This window comes from Schistocerca cancellata, chromosome 5 (assembly GCF_023864275.1).
Source record: "Schistocerca cancellata isolate TAMUIC-IGC-003103 chromosome 5, iqSchCanc2.1, whole genome shotgun sequence".
NCBI classification, from domain to species: Eukaryota; Metazoa; Arthropoda; class Insecta; order Orthoptera; family Acrididae; genus Schistocerca; species Schistocerca cancellata.
In genome coordinates, this window is record NC_064630.1 from 241,456,071 (window position 1) to 241,480,644 (window position 24,574).

Sequence of the window (24,574 nt, forward strand, 5' to 3'; positions counted from 1 at the left end):
GTCCATTGATACGGCACATTGTCATCCATCAAAATTCCATCGTTGTTTGGGAATATGAAATCCATGAATGGCTGCAAATGGTCTCCAAGTAGCCGAACGTTACGATTTCCAGTCATAATGTTTGGTTCAGTTGGACAGGAGGACCCAGTCCATTCCATGTAAACACATCCCACACCCATATAGAGCAACCACCAACTTGCATAGTGATGTTTAAAGCTTTCCCGGCGTACTGATTGTTCCATAAAAACACGGGAGAACTGCCAGATAACAGTAACTTCCTGCCACGATATTTCGGCGCAGAGTCTTCTGGCCATCTTCAGGTGAATGCCACTGTAGTAGTACTGGCGAGTACGTGCTGAGCTCCGCTATTTAAAGCCGTACTGGGGTGACATTGCGCATGCGCTGCTCAGTGTGCGCGTTCATAACGGCTCCGTGCGCTGCGCCTCGCGCCCTCCACTGCGAAAGCCTGGCGTATCGGTGTCAGGTCGATTTCTATCTTTATGCAGATAACTACGTCGACTACGAAGTTTCTCTATAACAGGATTCCAAGCAGAGTTCAGCTGATAACCGCTATCTCGATTGATGAGAGTCTCGTTGTCAGACAATCTTATTTCCACAGATTCATTGATAATCGAGCTACAAAAGGTCGATGTATGGGCCAAAATTTTTGTGTCGTTGTAACAGTGAAACCACATCAAAACTGACCAATAAATCACTACTTTGCAGTTGTAGTGACCGAAGTCGGCTGTTCACAAAGGTGCCTCTGGTGGACTCACTGCACCTCATTGGGAATATGTTTGGTGCAGACATTACAGCGTTGTTTGAGCACACTCTCTCCTCTACATATTTTATATTTAACAACGAATTTTACGAACAATCTGACGGTGTCGCCATGGGGAGTCCTTTGTCTCCCCTGGTGGCCAATCTTTTTATGGAGGATTTTGAGGAGAGAGCACTCGACTCTGCCACTTTTAAACCGACAGTATTTTGGCGGTACGTTGACGACACTTTTATAGTGTGGCCTCATGGTCTGGACCGTCTCCAAGAATTTTTACGTCACATGAACTTCATACATGAAAACATAAAATTTACCATGGAGATAGAGAGAGATGGTTGTCTGCCATTTTTAGACGTCTTGGTGCGACGGAAGAGTGATGGCACACTTGGTCACTCGGTGTACAGAAAGCCCACTCATACAGACCTGTATCTACAAACTACTAGTTGCCACCATCCAGCACAAACAATGGGCATTCTCAAAACCTTGATCCAACGTGCCCATACTATCTCTGACGCCGACAGTCTTCAAGCGGAACTGGTACACCTGCAAAAAGTATTTCTGAAGAATGGCTGTTCACCTAGGCAAGTGAACAGAGTGGTGAAGACCTACAAACGACGGAAGAAGGAAGAGGAAGAGGCCTTCAGGTCGAGTGTTTATCTACCATTTATTGGGAATATTTCTTCACAGATAGGCAGAATATTGAGAAAGTATCAAGTGAGAGTCATCTTTCGCCCTCCTTCCAAAATTTCATCACTGGTGGGATCCGTTAAAGACGACCTGGGCCTGCGTAAACCAGGTGTTTACAAAATTCCGTGTGAATGCGGCAAATCATATATAGGGCAAACAACACGACCTGTGCAGGAACGCATTGTGGAACACCAACGGCATACTAGCCTTCTCCAACCCACCAAGTCCGCAATCGCCGAACATTGTATTTCCACAGACCATTCCATGAATTACAACGACACAAAAATTTTGGCCCATACATCAAACTTTTGGAGCTCGATTATCAATGAATCTGTGGAAATAAGATTGTCTGACAACGAGACTCTCATCAATCGAGATAGCGGTTATCAGCTGAATTCTGCTTGGAATCCTGTTATAGAGAAACTTCGTAGTCGACGTAGTTATCTGCATAAAGATAGAAATCGACCTGACACCGATACGCCAGGCTTTCGCAGTGGAGGGCGCGAGGCGCAGCGCACGGAGCCGTTATGAACGCGCACGCTGAGCAGCGCATGCGCAATGTCACCCCAGTACGGCTTTAAATAGCGGAGCTCAGCGCGTACTCGCCAGTACTACTACAGTGGCACTCACATGAAGATGGCCAGAAGACTCTGCGCCGAAATATCGTGGTAGGAAGTTACCGTTATCCGGCACTTCTCCCGTGTTTTTATGGAACAACTTGCATAGTGCTTTGTTGACAACTGGAGTCCATGGCTTCTTGGGGTGTGCACCAAACTCGAATCCTACCATCAGCTCATACCAACTGAAATCCGGACTCATCTTACCATACGACGGTTTTCTGGTCGTCTATGGTCCAACCTATACCGCCACGCACCCAGTCGAGGCCCTGCAGTCGATGTCATGGTGTTAGCAAAGGCACCCGCATCTGTCGTCTGCTGCCGCAGCCCATTAACGCCAAATTTACCCCACTGTCCTAATGGAGACCTTCGTCGTACTTCCCACATTGATTTCTGCGGTTTTTTCAAGCAGTGTTGCTTGTCTGTTAGCATTGACAAATCTACGCAAACGCCGCTGCTCTTGGTCATTCAGAATGGCCGTCGGCTACTGCGTTGTCCGCGGTAAGAGGTAATGCTGGAAATTCTCGGCACACTCTTGACACTGTGTAATTCGGAATATTGACTTCCCTAACGATTTCCGAAATGGAATGTCCCGTGCGTCTAGTTCCAACTACCATTCCGGTTCAAAGTGTGTTAATTCTAGTCGTGCCGCAACAATCACATCGGAAACTGTTTCACATGCATCACCTTAGTACAAATGTCTGCTCCGCCATTGCACTACCCTACCTTATGTACGCGATACTATCGCCATCTGTATGTATGCATACCCTTTTGTCACCTCAGAGTGGACGAGGTAGCGCAGTGGTTAGCAAACTGTACTCGCATTCCAGAAGATGACAATTCAAACCTGCGTTTTGACATCCAGATTTAGGTTTTCTGTGATTTCGTTAAATCGCTCCAGGAAAATGCCGGGATGGTTCTTCTGAAAGGGCAAGGCCGATTTCCTTTCTCATTCCTAAACAATCCGAGCTTATGCTCTGCCTCTAGATTAGATTAGATTAAATTAGTAGTTGTTCCATAGATCATGAGTACGACACTTCGTAATGATGTGGAACGTGTCAGGTTAATAAAAGGTGTCTATACAAGATATTACATTACAGAAAATATTACATGACACTTTTTTTGGGTGGGGGGTGGGGAAATTACCCGCTTACTATATCCAATAATTCATCTAATGAGTAAAAGGAGTTGCCATTCAGAAATTCTTTTAATATCCTTTTAAATGCTATATGGCTACCTTTCAGACTTTTGATGCTATTAGGTAAGTGACCAAAGACTTTTGTGGCAGCATAACTTACTCTTCTGAGCCAAAGTTACATTTATCCTTGAGTAGTGAAGATCATCCTTTCTCCTAGTGTTGTAGTCATGTACACTGCTATTACTTTTCAATTCGTTCGGATTGTTAATAACAAATTTCATAAGTGACTATATATATATTGTGAGGCTACAGTGAAGATCCCTAGCTCTTTAAATAAGTGTCTGCAGGATGAACTTGGATGAGCTCCAGCAATTATTCTGATTACACGTTTTTGTGCAATGAACACTTTTTACTCAATGATGAGTTACCCCAGAATATGATGCCATACGAAAGCATAGAATTAAGTTAGTCATGGTAAGCTAATTTACTGAGATGTATATCGCCAAAATTTGCAATGACCCTAGTAGCATAAGTAGCTGAACTCAAACGTTTCAGCAGATCTTCAGTGTGTTTTTTCCAGTTCAACGCCTCATCAATTCATACACCTAGAAATTTTGAATATTCTACCTTAGCTACCGATTTCTGTCCGAAGTCTATATTTATTAATGGTGTCATTCCATTTTCTGTGTGGAACTGTATATACCGTATTTTGTCAAAGTATAATGAGAGCCCATTTGCAGTGAACCACTTAATGATTTTCTGAAAAACATCGTTTACAATTTCATCAGTTAATTCTTGTCTGTTGGGTGTGATATCTATACTGGTATCATCGGCAAAAATTACCAGCTCTGCATCTTCGTGAATATAGAATGGCAAGTCATTAATATACATATTAAGAACAGCAGAGGACCCAAGACCGAACCTTGTGGCACCCCATTCTTGATTGTTCCCCAGTTTAAGAAATCACCAGTTTTTTGCATATTATGTGAACTGCTTATTTCAACTTTCTGCACTCTTCCAGTTAGGTATGATTTAAACCGTTTGAGCGTTGCCCCATTCATACCACAGTACATGAGCTTATCTAGAATATTCCATGATTTACACAATCAAAATCCTTTGACAGATCACAAAAAATCCCAACAGGTGACTTCCGGTTACTCAGAGCATTTAATGTTTCATTAGTGAAAGTATATATAGCATTTTCCGTTGAAAAACCTTTCTGAAACCCAAACTGACATTTTGTTAAAACTTTATTTTTACAAAGGTGTGAAGCTACTCTACAATACATTACTTTTTCAAGAATTTTGGATAAGGCAGTCAGAAGAGAGATTGGGCAGTAGTTGTTGACATCAGACGTATCCCCTTTTTTATGCAGTGGTTTAACAATGGCATACTTCAGTCTATCTGGGAAAATACCCTGCTTCAGAGAGCTATTACATATGTGGCTAAGAATCCCACTTATCTCTTGGGAACAAGCTTTTATTATCCTGCTGGAAATGCCATCAATTCCAGGTGAGCTTTTATTCTTGAGAGAGTTTATCATCTTCATAATTTCAAAAGGAGAGGTGGGTGGAATTTCAATGTTATCAAATTCTTCAAATGAACATTTATACCCTATTTTCCCTACAACATTTAAAAAATGATTATTCAAAATGTATTCGACTTCCAGCTTGTTGTTTGACAAGTTTCCATTCGCTTTGATGGTAATACCGTCATCCTGTACTCTTGGTTGCCCTGTCTCCCTTGTATAATATTCCAAATGGTTTTGATTTTGTAATCAGAGGTATTAATCTCAGACATGATGCACATGCTTCTGGAATTTTTAATGTTGTTGTTGTTGTGGTCTTCAGTCCTGAGACTGGTTTGATGCAGCTCTCCATGCTACTCTATCCTGTGCAAGCTTCTTCATCTCCCAGTACGTACTGCAGCCTACATCCTTCTGAATCTGCTTAGTGTATTCATCTCTTGGTCTCCCCCTACGATTTTTACCCTCCACGCTGCCCTCCAATACTAAATTGGTGATCCCTTGATGCCTCAGAACATGTCCTACTAACCGATCCCTTCTTCTGGTCAAGTTGTGCCACAAACTTCTCTTCTCCCCAATCCTATTCAATACTTCCTCATTAGTTATGTGATCTACCCATCTAATCTTCAGCATCCTTCTGTAGCACCACATTTCGAAAGCTTCTATTCTCGAATTTTTAATAACCTTTCTTAATGTAGCACAGTAGTTTTTATAATATTTGGCTCTAACGACTCGATCTCGACGGGACGTTAAACCCAATCTCCCTTGTCACCTCAATGTATATTACAATACTATGGGCCTTCTCTGCGAAATCGTGTACATTCTCAATCGCGAAATACCTTTTCCATGATAACATACACCTTCATCATATACTTATTATTAGTAACCCCCTACCTTCTCCACGTCACAACGTATCTTCTGTGACTGTGCACCTTCTTTGTGCCACTGTGCACCTTCTGTCTCTATATCACCATGCACTTTCTCTATGTCACCACAGCCGGCCGTTGTGACCGAGCAGTTCTAGGCGCTTCAGTCCGGTACCGCACTGCTGCTACGGTCGCAGATTCGAATTCTGCCTCAGGCATGGATGTGTGTGATGTCCTTAGGTTAGTTAGGTTTAAGTAGTTCTAAGTCTAGGGGACTGATGACCGCCGGCCGGTGTGGCCGAGCGGTTCTAGGCGCTTCAGTCTGGAACCGCGCGACCGCTACGGTCGCAGGTACGAATCCTGCCTCGGGCATGGATGTGTGTGATGTCCTTAGGTTAGTTAGGTTTAAGTAATTCCAAGTTCTAGGGGACTGATGACCTCAGCTGTTAAGTCCCATAGTGCTCACAGCCATTTGAACCATAGACTAAGATTTTATTCTCTATGTCACCATATACCTTCATTATGCACTATATAACTTTACGTAGTTTTCGTGTTAGATTTCTTAGTGTTTTCTTGATCGTTTAGAACAGAAAGCGCCCTAAAACCGTCTTTGTTTGTTTCGCGGCCGTTAGCCACTAGTCACTTGAATCAGCAGTTGTCTTGTGACAGCCAGAGCGAGAGCACCAGCAGCAGCGAGTACTGTTTGTATAAAGCGTTTTTGTACTTATTTGCTGCGCTTAGCTTTTAAATAGTTTTACTGGGAAAACCTAGCGTAGTTTTCGCGTCTCGTATTTCAGTGAGTGTTTCTTGATTATCAGAGTAGCTCATCAGAAGATTATCTTGGGAATTTGTCACCGTATAGGGTAGGGTAAACATAGTCATGTGTAGGGACTGTGGTTGTTGTGAGCGGACGCAAGGAGAATTGGCCACTCTTCGGGGGCAGGTGGAGGCTTTGTCTGTTAGGCTCATCGAGCTCGAGGCGCAGGCGTCGGCTCGTAGTGGCGTTGGGGCAACTGTGGTGAGACCTATGCCTACTTCGGTGGCCTTGGAATCACATGGAACCCCTGATGTCGCTGCGTCTTCCAGCAGTGAGCATCTTACCGGTCAGCCATCACTCCAGGGTGAATGGCGGACAGTGGTGGGCTCGCGCGTGCCTGGCCGAAAGGCGAAGGTGGGATCTGGCCGCGTGGCAGCTGCCTTACCCCTTTCCAACAGGTACGGGGTGCTTCCTAGTGGTGATGACATCGTTTCCGAGCCACCACAGGATGCCTCGCCTGTTGGGCCAGTGGCCGATTCTCCGGCAAGGTCCCGACAGTCACAGAGGGCGGGCCTATTAGTTATAGGGAGCTCCAACGTTAGGCGGGTTATGGAGCCCCTCAGGAAAATAGCGGGTAGGTCGGGGAAGAATGCCAGTGTGCACTCGGTGTGCTTGCCGGGGGGTCTCGTCCGTAATGTGGAGGAGGCCCTTCCGGCAGCTATTGAACGCAATGGGTGTGACCGGCTGCAGATAGTAGCACACGTCGGAACGAATGACGCCTGCCGCTTGGGTTCTGAGGTCATCCTTGGTTCCTTCCGGCAGCTGGCTGATTTGGTGAAGACAACCAGCATCGCACGCGGAGTGCAAGCTGAGCTTAATATCTGCAGCATAGTGCCCAGAGTCGATCGCGGTCCTCTGGTTTGGAGCCGTGTGGAGGGTCTAAACCAGAGGCTCAGACGACTCTGCGACTATAATGGTTGCAAATTCATCGACCTCCGTTATTGGGTGGAGAACTGTAGGGCCCCCCTAGACAGGTCAGGCGTGCACTACACACCGGAAGCAGCTACTAGGGTAGCAGAGTACGTGTGGCGTGCACACGGGGGTTTTTTAGGTTAGAGGGACCCCCCTTGGGCGAAACGATAAAATACCTGACGGCTTACCAGAGAGGACATTATCATCGTTGATAAAGAACGTCCGTCCTCAGAGACCAAAAACAGGAAAAGTTAACGTAATATTGGTAAACTGCAGGAGTATCCAGGGCAAGGTTCCTGAATTAGTATCTCTTATTGAAGGAAATAGTGCGCATATAGTATTAGGAACGGAAAGTTGGTTAAAACCGGAAGTGAACAGTAACGAAATCCTAGACACAGAATGGAATATATACCGCAAGGATAGGATAAACGCCAATGGTGGAGGAGTATTTATAGCAGTAAAGAATTCAATAATATCCAGTGAAGTTATTAGCGAATGCGAATGTGAAATAATCTGGGTTAAGCTAAGTATCAAAGGTGGGTCAGATATGATAGTCGGATGCTTCTATAGACCACCTGCATCAGCAACCGTAGTAGTTGAGCGCCTCAGAGAGAACCTGCAGAACGTCGTGAAGAAGTTTCGTGATCATACTATTGTAATAGGGGGAGACTTCAATCTACCAGGTATAGAATGGGATAGTCACACAATCAGAACTGGAGCCAGGGACAGAGACTCTTGTGACATTATCCTGACTGCCTTGTCCGAGAATTACTTCGAGCAGATAGTTAGAGAACCAACTCGTGAAGCTAACGTTTTAGACCTCATAGCAACAAATAGACCGGAACTTTTCGACTCCGTGAATGTAGAAGAGGGTATCAGTGATCATAAGTCAGTGGTTGCATCAATGACTACAAGTGTAATAAGAAATGCCAAGAAAGGAAGGAAAATATATTTGCTTAACAAGAGTGATAGGGCACAAATCGCAGAATATCTGAGTGACCACCATCAAACGTTCATTTCTGAGGAAGAGGATGTGGAACAAAAATGGAAAAAATTCAGAAACATCGTCCAGTACGCCTTAGATAAGTTCGTACCGACTAAGGTCCAAAGCGAGGGGAAAGATCCACCGTGGTATAACAATCATGTACGAAAGGTACTACGGAAACAAAGAAAGCTTCATCATAGGTTTAAGAGTAGTCGAATCATAGCTGATAAGGAAAAGCTGAACGAAGCGAAAAAGAGCGTAAAGAGAGCAATGAGAGAAGCATTCAACGAATTCGAACATAAAACATTGGCAAACAATCTAAACAAGAACCCTAAAAAGTTTTGGTCATATGTAAAATCGGTAAGCGGATCTAAATCCCCTATTCAGTCACTCGTTGACCACGATGGCACCGAAACAGAGGACGACCGAAGAAAGGCAGAAATACTGAATTCAGTGTTCCGAAACTGTTTCACTGCGGAAAATCGTAACACGGTCCCTGACTTCAGCCGTCGCACGGACGCCAAAATGGAAAATATTGAAATAAACGATATCGGAATTGAAAAACAACTGCTATCACTTAGTAGCGGAAAAGCATCCGGACCAGACGAGATACCCTTAAGATTCTACAGTGATTATGCTAAAGAACTTGCCCCCTTTCTATCAGCAATTTATCGTAGATCGCTGGAAGAACGTAAAGTACCTAGCGACTGGAAGAAAGCGCAGGTCGTTCCCATTTTCAAGAAGGGTCATAAATCAGATGCGAATAATTATAGGCCTATTTCGCTTACGTCAATCTGTTGTAGAATAATGGAACATGTTTTGTGTTCTCGTATTATGACGTTCTTAGATAATACAAATCTCCTTCATCATAACCAACATGGATTCCGCAAACAGAGATCATGTGAAACTCAGCTCGCCCTATTTGCCCAAGAAATTCACAGTGCCGTAGACACTGGCGAGCAGATTGATGCCGTATTCCTGGACTTCACGAAGGCATTTGATACGGTTCCGCACTTACATTTAGTGAAAAAAACACGAGCTTACGGAATATCGGACCAGGTTTGTGATTGGATTCAGGATTTCCTAGAAGAAAGAACACAACATGTCATTCTTAACGGTTCAAAATCTGCAGATGTAGAGGTAATTTCGGGAGTACCGCAAGGAAGCGTGATAGGACCTTTATTGTTTACAATATACATAAATGACTTAGTTGACAACATCGGTAGCTCCGTGAGGCTATTTGCAGATGACACGGTTGTCTACAAGAAAGTAGCAACATCAGAAGACTCGTACGTACTCCAGGAAGACCTGCAGAGGATTAATGCATGGTGGGACAGCTGGCAGCTTTCCCTAAACGTAGATAAATGTAATATAATGCGCATACATAGGGGCAGAAATCCATTCCAGTACGATTATGCCATAGGTGGTAAATCATTGGAAGCGGTAACGACCGTAAAATACTTAGGAGTTACTATCTGGAGCGATCTGAAGTGGAATGATCACATAAAACAAATAGTGGGAAAAGCAGGCGCCAGGTTGAGATTCATAGGAAGAATTCTAAGAAAATGTGACTCATCGACGAAAGAAGTAGCTTACAAAACGCTTGTTCGTCCGATTCTTGAGTATTGCTCATCAGTATGGGACCCTTACCAGGTTGGATTAATAGAAGAGATAGACATGATCCAGCGAAAAGCAGCGCGATTCGTCATGGGGACATTTAGTCAGCGCGAGAGCTTTACGGAGATGCTGAACAAGCTCCAGTGGCGGACACTTCAAGAAAGGCGTTACGCAATACGGAGAGGTTTATTATCGAAATTACGAGAGAGCACATTCCGGGAAGAGATGGGCAACATATTACTACCGCCCTCATATATCTCGCGTAATGATCACAACGAAAAGATCCGAGAAATTAGAGCAAATACGGAGACTTACAAGCAGTCGTTCTTCCCACGCACAATTCGTGAATGGAACAGGGAAGGGGGGATCAGATAGTGGTACAATAAGTACCCTCCGCCACACACCGTAAGGTGGCTCGCGGAGTATAGATGTAGATGTAGATGTATAACTTCTCTGTGTCTCCATGCAGTGTCCGCGCAGGATACGGTGCTCGATGCACAGTGACCAGTTTTCGTCCGAAGCGCTGGGAGAGTTCATTCGTTTGTTCGGAGATGGAGGTCCACATTGTTTGCTCGCTTTCTGCCAGTCGGCGGCGCTATGCAATGACAGAATTGAGGCGAATACCCTGCAGTCGTTCTCAATTAATTTTGCAGAAACTATCTGGTAAAAAATTTCATTTCAGCTTTACTTGTAGCTTTATCTGTCAGCTTCATGATGACATGCCCATCGTTTCGTTAATGGTCATAGTTATTGTGATATTTGCATTTAAGTAAGACACTGCACGAAATCCAAAAAGTTTACAACGAGCAATAGAGAGCCCTATGATTTTGTGTTTGGTGCATATTACATAATATATTGCAGTGTATGAAATTCAGCTAACAAATTGAATTTTTCTTTAGACTTGGGTGGAAGTCTGTCACGAATCCCGAGAAAATTGATCTGATGTAGCACAATCATTTGCGATAGCGCACGCCGGAGATAAAGGAGTAGGAAATATCCACAACATTTCTCATATTTCATAAACGGTTTCGGATATCGAAATGAGATCATGGCAAATGGTAGCACACAAAGAGGAAAGTTTTAGCCATATGGTTAGTATGCAAAATTTCATTATCAACCATGTTATTCCACTAACTACAGGCTTATTCGATGAAAGAGTGTAATTTTTTAGGAAGGTCGATAGCTGGTGAAATGAAAAATGCTGTGAGTTTTAAAACTACATAAGTGATTGCACGTTTATTTTTGTGCCTAGGATGTGCTTTTTCATAAGCTATTGACCTTACTTTTGCATAGATCCTCACTTAATAGACTCAATAAACCAGTTTCATAATTCTCTCGCAGCTGGGTCTACAAAAGACGTTAGTGGAGTGACATTGTGTAAACTGCTCTGTGTTTAGGAAAAGAAGCAAATTTTAACACACCAACAAGAGAAATGTAGGTTTTAGTCAAGGTTCAGCACTCATGACGATTCTCTGAAAGTTACAAATGGTTAACAAGCTAGGTGAAAATAAATCGCTGCTTTTGTTACATTTTCAGTGGAATTATTTTTAGGTAGTAACCAAAGCAGAGGTGACAGTAGATCCTTTTGAATGGTCACTGTGAAGGGTGGACGTGGAGGGGCTTCACTTAACTCACAAAAAAAATTGAGCCCAGGCTTCAGTTTAGAATGGCACTTATGGCACTTCCCCTCCAGCTTTGAGCATTTCCCCTACCGCACCTGCCCGCGGCCCTCACCATTACTGCCCTCCCAAGGGACGACTTCTCTATGCACTCTACCTTTTCTATGCCACCACCTACACTGATGAAACAAAACATTATCACCACTGCCCACCATGAGACTGAATACCACGTGATAGATCTGCAGACGCGGTGCAAAAAGGAAAGATTGTAAGTGGAGCAGAAAAGGAATGTGGAAACATTCTAGCGACGATATGGGATGCAAATTCGGAAATGCAGTAACATAAAAGAGTTTGCCAAAGCACAGATTGTTATGGCCTCGTGCTTGGGCATGAGCGTCTCGGAAACGGTGAGGCAAGCTGTTTGGTTGTTCACACGGTACTGTCATGAACATCCATGGAAAGTTGTTGAAGAACGACGAAACCTCAAGTAGGGGATGAAGTGTTGGACCTACACGTCTCATCACAGAAAGTGGTGGTCGAAATGGTCGAAAACTTTCCTGCTCTGCAGAACAGAATAGGCGGCGCTCTGTGACAGGATCTGGCAGAGTACAGTGGTGGAGCCAGAACAAGTGTTTTGGACTACAGCATTCAGCTCACGTTTGTGAACGTGGAGCTCCTCAGCAGCTGACCCCCACATGTTCCCAGGTGTACCGAACGACATTTCAATCACGATTGCAGTAGACACGGGATGATCGAGATTGTACTGTGAATCAATGGGAACATATTGCACGGACAAACGAATCCCGTTTCTTGTTAGCCAGAGTGATGATTGTGTCCAAGTACGCTATCATCCAGGCCAGTAAATGGTCAAAACGTGGACCACTCTGTGGAGGCAGGCCAAAGGCGACAATAGTATTATGTGGTGGACATTCAACTGAGATTCTCTGGAATTATTCTCTGACCATTATTGCCGACCACCTGCATCTCTTCATGCTCTGTGTATTCCCCAACAGCGATGACTCTTCCCATAGGATAACTGTCTATAGCGTCTCGGAAACCACTGTAGTATGATTATTCGTACTACAGTGGTTTCCGAGACGCTGATTCCCAAGCACGAGGCCATAACAATCTGCGCTTTGGCAAACTCTCTTATGTTAGTGCATTTCCGTACTTGCATCCCATACTGTCGCTAGAATAATTCCACATTCCCTCTCTGCTCCACTTATAATCTTCCCTTTCTGCGCCACGTGCCTGCAGATCTATTATGTAGCATTCAGTCTCATGATGGGCACTGGTGATAATGCTCTGTCTCATCAGCGTATGGGGTGACACCAAGGATGCTATAAGGTGCCATCTCTGTGCCCACAAACCACCGACCCGTAAAACATTACATGATCTGTTTGGAGACACCTCGTGCGACACACCTCTGGGAACCTGCAAAGGACTTTTCTAAACCATTCCGTGCATTACATTCCAAATGTAGACCAACACGACATTAAGCTAGTGGCCCTTATATGTTGGCATATCTCTGTGTCACCACACACCTTTTCTGTGTGATCACATACCTTCTCGATGTCGTTGGCGTTGTACAGGAAGACCAGAGGGGGACGTCCTGGCATGCCGTCAAGCTTGGCGATATCACCGTATTTCTCACGCATATGGTACACCAAGTCCATCATGTCCATCCCCTTGAAATCACCTGTAAAATTGCAGAACTGCGTGGGTGCCTCGCAAAGTATACAAACATATGTGTTAGGGTACATCCATCCACTAAGTAATGGCAGTTTTTTTTCACATATGCAAATTCGTTTGAAAAACCACCTTCATTACACTGATATGGCAATGTAAATCGCATGAAATGATACTTCGATGTAAATTGCCGTTAAAAGTTGTTGAAAAAAATGTTCAAATGGCTCTAAGCACTATGGGACTTAATATCGGAGGTCATCAGTCCCCTAGACTTAGAACTACATAAACCTAACTAACCTAAGGACATCACACACATCTATGCCCGAGGCAGGATTCGAACCTGCGACCGTAGCAGCAGCGTGGTTCCGGACTGAAGCGCCTAGAACCGCTCGTCCACAGTGGCCGGCAGAAGTTGTTGTAACTAGTGGCCATCACTCACAACAGAAGGCGCCATATTCGAATCCCTATTGTAACTTCTCTGTTTCTTTGTGATGATGACTGACTCCTATCGTATCTACTGACTGAGAGCTCCGAAACCACACACACACACACACATACACACACACACACACACACACACATATACAAGCACTTGATGTAATATCTGGTGTGCCCCAGGGAAATGTAACCGGACTCTTGCTGTGTATCGTGTTAAGCTCTAATGAAATAGTAGATAATATTAGCTGTTGCAATCTCGGAATTTTCGCAGATAATTCAGTTATCTATGAGGAAATTCTGTCTGCTAAAACTGCAGTAATGTCGAACTAGATCGTGAAGGTGAAAAGATTCTCTACTTACTCTTAATGTAGAGAAATTCAAAGGTATACAGTTCACTTCAGCGGTGTGCACATAAGAAGGGGAATAGTGGGGAGCTGCGCAGTTCGAAGGAAAATCAATGTTTAACATCCTGTTGACAACAAAATCAACAGAGATGGAGCCCAAGATGGGATTAAGGAAGGTACCATGCCAGAATTTGGCCAAGATGCCAGTTTTCAATTTATTTTTTATTTATTGGTAGAGCTCATGGACAATAAGTTCCCAAAGTTTCAATGATGAATTCACATGCAAAGTGCCTAAAAATAGTTAAATGCCTGCCACACACACGTTTTGAAGCAACACTTCAATGCTAGGTCAATGAACAACAATTCCGTGGATTACTTTCACAAAAACTTGCAGGGGAAGCATCTAGAGGGCTGTGATATGTAAATTTCGGTTTTATAGATCATCTGTGACTCTTTTTCATATCACATGGAAACGTTGCCCTAAAATCACATTTTCATCTGTTACAGTTGTCAGAATCGCAAATTATGATGCAGTTCTTCTATTTAGTGACGGGAACGTAGGTAAGATGAAGGTATTAAAGAGAATTGAGTTTAAGATAGGAAATTTCACTCAGGACATTGTGAGAGAAATAGATTTACAGTGCCTCGCTGCGGCTGAAAAGTCACTTGAATACCTATTACAGGAAATATGGCAGAAAAAGAAGAAACCAGAGAAGAAGCAGTGGAGAGAAAGTGGACTCTGAGTACAAATCTCAGGCCTCCTAAAGAGATGACATAAGAAAAATCGTTAGATTGAACTTTGCATTGCGTTTCATGAAAATAATGTTTATTAAAGTTTATGTACCTTTTTCTGAGAATATATGAATGTTAGAATTGTGAAATGTAGGACGCTCATTTCTATAATCCCAGTAAATGTATTCTCAAAAGTAAATTTTGAAATTCTGAGTGTAAGCTGAGATATGGGGCAAAGTTCTTTGAATGTTGCATTAACTTTGTATTATACCTACAGAATTATAATTAAAAACTTATTAAAATTCTCCTATTCGATACATTCAAAAAACCTCATAAGAAAAGCTTACCATGTGCAAAGAAATTAAACAGAGAACATGTTGTAGAAATCTCTTGAATAGTTTATGAGAAAAAGGTACATACACTATAATAACCCATGGAACTTAACAGTAAATGTGGCAGTTTCGTGTGAACAAATGTGGCAATTTCATCTAAAGCAAAAAACAAAATTTCATTCCCATATCTTCAAAATTGTGGATTTGGTGCATATTTTAAATAGTGTGTGTTTTCATCAACATACCCCCTTAAACATTAAGGGAAGTCACTGAAAACCTACATCAGGATTTTGACCATCGTCCTCCCCAATGCGAGTCCACTGTGCTAAACACTGTGCTATCTGGTTTGGTCCCTACCAATAGCGTCACTCTGCTTCGTCTGTCTACAACGTGCACTTCTGGATGTGCGCATAGAACAGTCAAAGTTGATTTTCATGTTTGTTTACGTATGGTGTGCGTACTTTATGGGTGGCTTAAAGCAAATATTACAAGTTTTACTTTAAAAACCGACAGCGACAGTTTTCCCACCATATAAATTGTTGCAGGGATGCAAAAACACTGTCCTGTGTGGCACTCAGGCTTTCCCCAGCACTCAACTACCTGGATGGGCAACTGTTGGAGGCTATGGTGTGGCGTTGGACAGAGACAGACAGTGTACTGGCGATGCTGCAAAGTATCCTCCACCCTTCTCCACGCAGATCGCACCACGCAGCTGCCTCCTTAGTTGCACACCATCATAAACATGGACATGTCGTGTCCTTTGCCTACCAGCTTAATGAGTCACAAGTAGAGTCAGTTTGTCATACAGATCTTTGAGAGGAACTTAGTTACCGTACATGAGATAAAACGACCATATGGACTCAGCTGTTGGTAAAGCAAACGGCAGGGTATAGTTTGTTGATAACAGTAGTTTTTATACGAAGTACGTGTGTTGAATCAAAAGTAATGCCTCCACCTTCGTTAATTGGGTTTGGATGGGAATCTTTTAATAAATAAAACGCAGAAATAATGCTTGGAATATGATCTTTAATTACTAATATTCACTTTTCCACATAATCATCAGCCAACTGGATACATTTCTGCCAACGGTGAACATGTTTTTTGAAGCCGTCACGGAAAAAGTCGACACTCTCTTTCTGCAACCACATTCTCATAGTCGTAATGGTGACCCACGTTTCATCTCCTGTCACAATCGAATGGAGAAAAGCGTCACCTTCATTCTCGCAACGCGAGAGGAGTTCCTGGCAAATTTCAAGTCTGTGCGCTTTCGTTTCGGGAGTCAGCATCCAGGATACCCATCGTGCAGAGACCTTCTGATAGCCAAGCAAAGCAATAATATGACCCATACATTCTTGTAAAACGGCGATTGTGCTTGCAGTTTCTCTCTAAGTGATACGGCGATCGTCCTGAATCAATCTCTCAATATTCTGCTTGTGAAACTCGGTGATTGCTGTCACAGACCGTCCAACTCTTTGTTTGTCAAGCAGGTCAAATGATCCCGCCTCAACATCTTAAAACTTCTCGGCCAGCGACCCACAGTAGTCACATCAACACAATCACCATAATCTGCTTTCATTCTTTGATGAATCTGCTTTGGGGTGACACCTTCTGCTGTCAAGAATTCAATGACTGCAAGTTGCTTAAATCGCATTGACCGACCGTCTGCGCAGGTTCCATACTTTACACTGTAACAACACAACCGTTCAATGCTAAGGCTTCCCGCCAACTGGAGCTACAGAGAGAGGCTACAGAACAAGTCAGTACCTGCCACATACCAATGCTGCCACTGTTGAATAGTTACGAAGATGGAGGCATTACTTTTCAGTCAACCTTCGTACATTGCATACGAGACGCTAGTACAGCCCATACTGAAATATTACAGAAGTGTTTGAAATACTTATCAGGAACTACACGGTCTGGCAAAAAAAGTGTAGCACCCGCGACGGGAGGGGGAGACGTAATGAAATCTCACTCTTTGACATGATGGAAAAATTGAAATGAGCTTATGGCATCGTTGGACAGGAGGGCCCCATCTGGCGAAGTTCGGTCGCCAAATGCAAGTCTCACATCAGTCGACGCTACATTGGGTGACTTGCGCGCCGGTGATGAGGATGAAATGATGATGAGGATAACACGACACCCAGTCCCCAAGCGGAGAAAAATCTCCAACCCGGCCAGGAATCGAACCCGGGTCCGCTTGCATGGGAGGAGAGCACGTTGCTACCCAGCTAAGCAGACGGTCGTTTGACATGATACGTAATGTTATTGTACCAGCTGAAAAATCGAGTCAGATTGTAAGTAGGCTGTTTAGGTTTTTACGTTGGTAACGCCACGTAGCGCTCTGTATGAAAATCACTGACTGTGCTGTGTGCAGTCTGTGGCTGGTTGGACTCATTGTTGGAAAATTCGCTTGCGTAGTGTTGGGCAGTTTGATGTGAACAGCGCATAGTGTTGGTTGGGCAGTTGGATGTGAGTCGTCAGCAATAGCGGATGATTATATATATATATATATATATGATGACTTTTGAACATTATTAAGGTAAATACATTGATTGTTCTCTATTAAAATCTTTCATTTGCTAACTATGCCTAACAGTAGTTAGTGCATTCAGTGGTTAGAATCTTTAATTTAGCTGGCAGTACTGGCGCTTGCTGTATTGCAGTAGTTCGAGTAACGAAGATTTTTGTGAGGTAAGTGATTCATGAAAGGTATAGGTTATTGTTAGTCGGGGCCATTCTTTTGTAGAGATTACTGAAAGTCAGATTGCGTTGCGCTAAAAATATTGTGTGTCAGTTTAGTGATGATCAGAATAAGTAAAGCGAAAACTGTTTGAGTACGTTGAGTTGTGCTCAGCTGTTTGAAAATCAAATAACGTAGAAGTTTACCAGCACTGTAATTTTAATTTTGCAAAGGGGACGTTTCAAAATTTTCAAAAAACTTGTCGATATGAGTCCATTCATTAGTGCATCGTTACACCCCTCTACCCTGTATGCATGCACTGGTTCAGTTGGAAAATGTGTCACAAAGCCATTGTATCCTCCCCTGAGGCAACTGTTGTAACTGACTCTCGATATACCGGGTACTGGCACTGGGGCAGAGTTGATATCCGAGGTGGTCCCATGCATCATCAGTCACAAAGTTCTTAGAGACACATGCTGTGTGTGTGTGTGTGTGTGTGTGTGTGTGTGTGTGTGTGTGTGTTGTATGTGTGTGTGTGTGGAAAAGCATTGTCCTATTGGACAATAGGACCACAGTACTGCCGCCTGAGAGGTAACACATGGAGATGGAGGATGTCCGTGATGTACCGTTGTGGCGCCGTGGTACCCTCTATCACTACTAGCCATGACCCAAAATCATACCCGATAGCCCCCCACACCATGACGCCAGGTATAACACTCGTGCACCTCTCCAAAACAATGGAAAAATTGGACCTGTCCCCAGGTCGCCTCCACACTCCCGACGATTGTCACCCAGGGTAGTGCAGGACCGCGATTCATCGTTGAACACAATGCGGCACTACTCTTCAGTAGTCTATGCTTCGCGGTCGCGGCACCACTCCAAACGCAGCTGTTTCCATTCAGGTGTTAACGGCAGCTTACGCATGCGACGATGGTTCCCTTCCCCGCCTGCGGCTTGTTCAGCCCAATGGTGCGGGGCGATACAGAATGTTGGGCGGAGTCTTTTACTTGTTCTCGGGCGGCAGGCGTGGATGTGAAGTGGTTACAGGGTACTTGATGCGCAATACGGCGATGCTCCCATATGTTGGTCAGATGTGGTCGACCCTGAACCTTGATAACGAGTAAGGCTGTCCTCTCGTTCCCATGCAGTCCGACATCGGATCACTGTTACATCCAGATGCCCCACAAATCTCGATATTACACGAAGCGACCGGTCGGCCAAATGGAGATCCTCAATGAGGCCCCTTTGAAAACTCTGTGAGGTGCTGATAATGCTGCCTCGCAAAAGTACACGAAATCTCTGTGTCTTTCATAATGATCACTCAGCATCTGACGCTATTCATGCCCCTACCACGCCTGATAACAACACTAAACAGGAACAACACATATGCACTCCGGTGGTCGTTATATCTGTCATAGACAATTGCTACTCTAATCATTCACGTACACAGCAAAGTTGTGTATGTGTACAAAGTCACACTGAATTCGACCATGTTTCTGGGTAGTTCACATTTTCGTCATGGTGTGTGTTAACATCGAAAATAAATGTAATTGGTAGAAAATCTTTCCTGGAAGTCATTAATTTCTATAGAAGTAAAATATGGACGATAATGAATATAAACTGAAAGGGAAAAGAAGCTTTTGAATTATGATGTTACAGAAGACTACTGAAGAATAGATTATCATATCAGATAAGTAATGAAAACTTTTACACAGACCTCACGCAGTCTCAGATCCAGATAGTTTGCCTAAAGACCTCGGCAACCAAAACACGGTAAAACAGTGTTCAGGGACCATGGATATTCCACCTAGGAGATTAACAGGGCACTCACTATCAGTTAAAACCAAGAAGTGGGAAGTGGACAGAGAGGAAAACACATCTTTTCTTTCCTCTGCGGCAACATTTCGTTTAATATAGCACGAATCCTCCGTAAATTTCAGGCGAAAGAGTTTTTCCGCCCTCCATCTAAAACTGCAGACCTTCTCGAACAGTGAAAAAATAGTTTAAATGGCTCTAAGCACTATGAGACTTAACATCTGATGTCATCAGTCCCCTAGACTTAGAACAACATAAACCTAACTAACCTAAGGACATCACACACATCCATACCCAAGGCAGGATTCGAACCTGCGACCGTAGCGGTCGCGCGGTTCCAGATTGCAGCGCCTAGAGCCGCTCGGCCACAACGGCCGGCAGCTATAAGTCAGATTTTCTGTGCCTTCTGCAGCTAACTCCAGGCAGAGCACTGGACACTTCCTATAGTAATAACAGATCTGATGCTATGCACATTCACTGCCAAAGCTGATTTTCTCCTGTATCTCTGGTCATGTCTTTGTCATGTGACAGCTTATTGTGCAACTCCTCCTTGGTCCAATGCTGGAGCCATGCGGTTCGAACACGTTGGTTATTCTTTTGGTATAGGTATTAATATTAGAGAATTATTCATGTTGGGAGGTGCTTCCAGTTGTGTCATTACCATTGATACTACTACAGCTGGCATCTGGCAACAGTTGATAGCACATCAAGAGATTTCGACGGACGCTGATAGAGGATGCGCATGACAATACCACAGCCAATGATGTGCACCCTCTGAGCCTGCCTACACTGGCTGCTGCCAAGAGCGACCTCTGCAAACTGGATGTAGGACAGCCCCGCAGCAGCCTGGGCCAGTTCTCCATGAGCAAATGAGCAGACTGTGCAGTGTCTTGACATTCGTACTTTGTTGTCAGGTGTTGACAACTATTGCTCTGTACATCAGACTATGTTTCTGATTTCCGGTTTGATAAAAGTAGCACAAGTGTATGTTTACAGACTATTTGTGCCAGTTTATTATTTACTCTTGTCCAGATCTTATGGTGGCGGTTTGCTGCTCTGCTAGTCCTGGACACCAGTCTTTCTATGTTGATAACCACTGAGCGATACAGTACACTCAGCTATTACTAACCAAAATGCCTGAGGCAGGATTCGAACCTGCGACCGTGGCAGCAGCGACGTTCCGGACTGAAGCGCCTAGAACCGCTGGGCCACAGCGGCCAGCTCGATCATTGAAGGACGTTGTTGTTGCGAAAGGCTGGAATTTACAGAATATATTGCCAATGTGTTATGGTTTATACAGGTCAGACCACGCGCGCCCTGGAAGAACGCTACACTGAGCATCACTGGGGCGTTCGCTTTTGAAACCAAGCAAGTCAGCTACTGCCGAAAATTGTATCTCAACCACGCATTCAACGGAGTACAATAAAACAATAATTTTGGTCACAGCTACACCTTTTTGGAACTTCATTATAAAAAGAATCTTTGCAAATACTCCTACCGGAAAATCTGATGACACGTGACAGCGGCTACCAGTTGAATAAAGCTTGCGAAAAGACCATCCACATTTTCTGTAATGGAAGACAGAGTATGCCGATGGCAGCGGCGAAGGGCAACACTGAAGACAGCGAGCTCCACATTTCCACCACTGGAGACATTGCCTGCCGCTGGCGTGGTCAACCAGTCACCATGATAATGATGCATATGCGAAATACTCACTGCGCGGTAATACGAGAGGCGTCCAGTAAGTAATGCAACAGAATCAGATTTTCATTCTAGAGCGGAGTGTGCTCTGATATGAAACTTCCTGACAGATTAAAACTGTGTGCCGGACCGATACTCGCACTCTGGACCTTTGCCTTTCGCAGGCAAGTGCTCTACCAACTGAGCTACCCAAGCACGACTCAGCCCCGTCCTCACAGCTTTACTTCTGCCAGTACCTCGTCTCCTACCTTCCAAACTATACAGAAGGTGTCCTGCGAACCTTGCAGAACTAGCACTCCTGAAAGAAAGGATATTGCTGAGACATGGCTTAGCCACAGCCTGGGGGATGTTACCAGAATGAGATTTTCACTCTGCAACGGAGTGTGCGCTGATATGAAACTTCCTGGCAGAGTCTTGCTTGGGTAGCTCAGTTGCTGCCGGTACGGTAGCTCACTGCGTTTGGTCAGAGGGTTAGCTGCCCTCTGTAATAAAAAAAAAAACTGAGTTAATGGATCAACAACGAACTGAAACGGGTGTCTTGCGACTTCCGTCCCGAGCAGATACAACGAATGAAAACGAACAAAATGAGATTTTTTTTAAAAAAGTTAGCTAAGGTCCCGAGTTCGAGATTCGGTCCGGCACACAATTTTAATCTGCCAGGAAGTTTCAAGTAATGCAACAAATTTTTCCCTGTGCCAGTTTCGGCTAAAAATTGCGGAGCTTCAGCTCCTATAGTTTCATGAAGTTCCAATAGGTGGGGGCGCTATACGTAGCCTTCAAAATGGCGTCTGTAATGGAGGTGCGTTCCAAGCATAGAGCTGTCACTGAGTTTCTTTTGGCGGAAAATCAGAGCATGGCAGATATTCATATGCGCTTGCAGAATGGTCACGGAGACCTGGCAGTCAACAAAAGCACGATACGCCTATCGTCATCGCAACATCCCGCGTGCTGGCTGGCCGTACAAGCTGTGATTCCTGCAATGTTGGAACGTGCGGAGACTCTCATTCGAGGTGATCGACGGATCACCACCAAACACATCGCTGCCCAGCTGGATATCTCTGTTAATAGTGCTGACTCACTCGTCCACCACTAGTGGCGCTCAAAGGCATGTGCCCACTCGGTTCCTCGCCGCCTAACAGAAGCCCGAAAAGAGCAACGAAGGACCACCTATGCAGAACCGCTTACGCGTGACAATTTTTTGTCGAACATCGTCTCACGTGTCGGAACATGGGCTAATTACTTCGAACTGTAAACAAAACGTCAATCCACGGAGTGGTGCCACACCACCTTTCCTCCGAAGATAAAGTTGAAAGATGCACCCTCGGCAGGTCTTCCGGGTCTCGAAAGGGACTATTCTGTTGGATGTCCTTCCTCATGGTGCAACAGTCAACTCTGAAGTGTATAGTGCTACCTTCAGGGAACAGAAGAAACAACTTCAGCGTGTTCGTCGTCACAAAAATGCAAACGAACTTCTCCTCCTCCATGACAATGCAAAGCATTAGACAAGTCTACGCACCCGAGAGGAGCTCACAAAGCTTCACTTGACTGTTCTTCCTAATTCACTCTACAGGCCGGATCTCCCAACTTTCGACTTCCGTCTGTTTAGTCCAAATGATCCAATGAAAGGTGCACTCTGCTGCAAGCAGTACGTGGGTAATGGGGAGATTGTTGATGCGGCTAGACGTTGGTTTCGACGTCGGCCAGTAGAGTGGTACCACATGGGCATACAGGCCCTCCCAATAAGGCGACGTATGGCCGTCGCACTGAACGGAGATTATGTTAAAAAACATTGTTTCGTAGCCAAAAGAGTGGAGAATAATATGGCGTATTGAAATCCCGAATGAAACCAACCAGCTTTCAAGAAAAAAAATTATTGCATTACTTACTGATCACCTCTCGTAAATTGCTGAAGGGGAACGTTTATGCCAGTCTTCGATGGATCATCTGTGGCTCACTGGCAGATGCACAGTCGAAATATCGTGCCATGTCGTTAACGACGGCAGGTTGCAGCCCGAAATTTGTTTGAACAGGTGCAATTTACCGAGAAAATTTTAAAAAATTACTTTCAAACGTTTAGAGATCACATTGATCGTAATTTTACTATATTAATTCCCATTAGCGTATTATAAATAGACAAAATAATTTTATTCACATATTACTAACTTGCACCACCATACTGTCGATAGTCAATTTTTGCTTTACTTGTTAAGAAAGATCACCTACTAATCCATCTTTTGTTATATCCTCAACCGAACGATATGTGTCGCCAAGCGAAACAGTAAAGCAATACGAATTAATTTGGATGAAGGTTAGTGATAATGTAGCTAACATAGGACAGTTTCTGCGGTTCTGCTTCGAGTATCTTTCAGGCGGTGAGCCTTTAAAGAATGGCTCAAATGGCTCTGAGCACTTTGGGACTTAACATCTGAGGTTATCAGTGTCCTAGAACTTAGAACTACTTAAACCTAACTAACCTAAGGAGCACGCACACATCCGTGCCCGAGGCAGGATTCGAGCCCGCGACCGTAGCGGTCGCGCAGTTCCAGACTGAAGCGCCTAGAACCGCTCGGCCACGGCGGCCGGCGGTGAGCCTTTACAGTCGGGTTGTGTACCACGTTTCAAAGCATTTTCGAGGGGCATACGAACATACTGTATAGTTTTACACCTTTAGATCTTCTCTGCTGAATTCACCAGTATTGGATTTGCAGCTGTGACTGTTAAGCATAAGGTACACCAGTCACTCAAGCTAATAGCTCGCAACTTTTTGTATATGACACTGTCCTACGTACTGTGACACAAAACTTTTTTTCTACTGAGAGGTGTAAAGTTTATAACATAATACATATTACTCTGCAACATAAGCTGTAATCACTATCGAATCTGGTACAAGTCAGCGCCTGCAATGTGAGACGAGCCGGTAACTCAATCGATGGTAGAAAACCTTGAGCCGGCAGTGCCTTTCTGGCAGGCCACTGCTGTGGTAATATCCGTCAGGCACTTCGCCTTTGATTTTGTTTCTGTGATTATCATACAATTTCATTCGCCTTTGGTGTATCTAAATTTCCCCTGATTGATACTAATCTTATGGACTATTAGGATTGGGGTAAACCACTGATTGATCTCATTGTAATGCATTTGTGCATTCCCCTCACGTGTTTAAGCCAAGTATCACGCAGTATCACGCACATTTATGCGATCGGGAATGGTCAGTAGCAGCCAGGCTACATGTACATTTAACAATTAAGCGTCAGCAAGGAGCATTAGTGATGAAATCATAGGAGG

At 44.1% G+C, this 24,574-nt stretch overlaps 1 protein-coding gene across 3 annotated transcripts in view; it reads right to left on the bottom strand.

The window, feature by feature from the left end:
- LOC126187822 (probable cytochrome P450 301a1, mitochondrial) overlaps positions 1–24,574 on the bottom strand; it is a 357,451-nt gene that overhangs the window by 204,605 nt on the left and 128,272 nt on the right. For all 3 annotated transcript variants that reach the window (XM_049929117.1, XM_049929118.1, XM_049929116.1), the window contains exon 3: positions 13,127–13,260. In XM_049929117.1, the coding sequence (XP_049785074.1) occupies positions 13,127–13,260 (134 nt within the window). The remainder of the gene's footprint in view (positions 1–13,126; positions 13,261–24,574) is intronic.